Source organism: Cynoglossus semilaevis, chromosome 15, assembly GCF_000523025.1.
Source record: "Cynoglossus semilaevis isolate Cse_v1.0 chromosome 15, Cse_v1.0, whole genome shotgun sequence".
Classification (NCBI taxonomy): domain Eukaryota; kingdom Metazoa; phylum Chordata; class Actinopteri; order Pleuronectiformes; family Cynoglossidae; genus Cynoglossus; species Cynoglossus semilaevis.
This window is the reverse complement of record NC_024321.1, coordinates 19,678,084-19,680,340: the sequence shown is the minus strand read 5'-3', so window position 1 is coordinate 19,680,340 and position 2,257 is coordinate 19,678,084. Positions and strand designations below refer to the sequence as shown.

General features: G+C 49.9%; 1 protein-coding gene across 1 annotated transcript in view; it reads right to left on the bottom strand.

Moving 5' to 3' along the window:
- Positions 1-2,257, bottom strand: part of LOC103391483 (X-linked interleukin-1 receptor accessory protein-like 2) — a 27,071-nt gene that overhangs the window by 18,936 nt on the left and 5,878 nt on the right. The window contains exon 3 of the mRNA XM_025063377.1: positions 2,028-2,181. Within this exon, the coding sequence (XP_024919145.1) occupies positions 2,028-2,181 (154 nt within the window). The remainder of the gene's footprint in view (positions 1-2,027; positions 2,182-2,257) is intronic.

Below are 2,257 nucleotides of genomic sequence, written 5' to 3'. Positions count from 1 at the left end.
AGAGAGAGACTTTCTCTGGGGTCACATGGTCTGAGTCGCAGCAGAAAAATTTTAATTAAATATTTTAATGATCTGCTGGAGACAGGGGGCGCTATCTGACGGAGGATGTGAAACAGTTATGACAACAAGACAGAGATGAAGAGGAGGGATAAGTGTGTGTGTGTGTGTGTGTGTGTTTTTGCTCCCGGCCTGAACCACTTCTCTGTATAAACATTTCTACAGAAACAGAACAGAGTCAGTGCTGATCTGGTCTGTGTGTGTGTCTGTGTCTGGGTGTGTGTGGGGGCCCCTCCCCCCACACACACCACTGTGCTCTAACACAGGAATCCTCCGCGGTGTTAAAATTAGCCTCAAAGCTGCACACTTTGCCAACACACATTTTACTTTGAAATGTCTGTGAAATATGGATGAGAAAAAACAGCTACAGGGGAAGACACACACACACACACACACAGACACAGACACACACAGACAGACAGACAGACAGACAGACAGACAGACAGTTCATTTAAGAGGACGACACTGTCACCTTCACAGTGAGCTGTGATTTAGAGCTAGCTGCATTAGCTCTGAGAATTAGCCACAACAGCTAACAGCCTGGTATATAACTACTGGTCTGTAGTTCTGGGGAGTACTACAGACTGGTCTGTTGTTCTGGTGAGTACTACAGACTGGTCTGTAGTACTGGGGAGTACTACAGACTGGTCTGTTGTTCTGGTGAGTACTACAGACTGGTCTGTAGTTCTGGTGAGGACTACAGACTGGTCTGTAGTACTGGTGAGTACTACAGACTGGTCTGTAGTTCTGGTGAGTACTACAGACTGGTCTGTAGTTCTGGTGAGGACTACAGACTGGTCTGTAGTACTGGTGAGTACTACAGACTGGTCTGTAGTACTGGGGAGTACTACAGCCCGGTCTGTAGTTCTGGTGAGTACTACAGACTGGTCTGTAGTACTGGTGAGTACTACAGACTGGTCTGTAGTACTGGTGAGTACTACAGACTGGTCTGTAGTACTGGGGAGTACTACAGACTGGCCTGTAGTTCTGGTGAGTACTACAGACTGGTCTGTAGTTCTGGTGAGTACTACAGACTGGTCTGTAGTACTGGGGAGTACTACAGACCGGTCTGTAGTTCTGGTGAGTACTACAGACTGGTCTGTAGTACTGGTGAGTACTACAGACTGGTCTGTAGTACTGGGGAGTACTACAGCCCGGTCTGTAGTTCTGGTGAGTACTACAGACTGGTCTGTAGTACTGGTGAGTACTACAGACTGGTCTGTAGTTCTGGTGAGGACTACAGACTGGTCTGTAGTACTGGTGAGTACTACAGACTGGTCTGTAGTACTGGTGAGTACTACAGACTGGTCTGTAGTACTGGGGAGTACTACAGCCCGGTCTGTAGTTCTGGTGAGTACTACAGACTGGTCTGTAGTTCTGGTGAGTACTACAGACTGGTCTGTAGTACTGGTGAGTACTACAGACTGGTCTGTAGTTCTGGTGAGTACTACAGACTGGTCTGTAGTACTGGGGAGTACTACAGCCCGGTCTGTAGTTCTGGTGAGTACTACAGACTGGTCTGTAGTTCTGGTGAGTACTACAGACTGGTCTGTAGTACTGGGGAGTACTACAGCCCGGTCTGTAGTTCTGGTGAGTACTACAGACTGGTCTGTAGTTCTGGTGAGTACTACAGACTGGTCTGTAGTTCTGGTGAGTACTACAGACTGGTCTGTAGTACTGGGGAGTACTACAGCCCGGTCTGTAGTTCTGGTGAGTACTACAGACTGGTCTGTAGTTCTGGTGAGGACTACAGACTGGGCTGTAGTTCTGGTGAGGACTACAGACTGGTCTGTAGTACTGGTGAGTACTACAGACTGGTCTGTAGTACTGGTGAGTACTACAGACTGGTCTGTAGTACTGGGGAGTACTACATGTGTACTTCCTTCAGGAGACGCAGTAAATTCAAAGTTGTTAGTGATAAAAGCAGTAGCAGTGTGACAGCTGACTCACAGGCGCCCCCTGTGTCTGACCTGTGACCTTGAGCTGGGTGGTCCTCCTCACCACCCTGGATCCGTACTGCAGCTCACAGGTGTAGTTCCCGGTGTCGCCCTCCTCCACCTCAGGGATCCACAGGTGGGTGGTGTTGAGCACGATGGAGCTCCTCCACTGCACGCGCTCACACTCCTGACAGCAGGACACCACCGTTACACAGGTGGGGGGGGGGGGGGGGGGGGGGCGGGAGGGCGCAGCGCACCCTGTC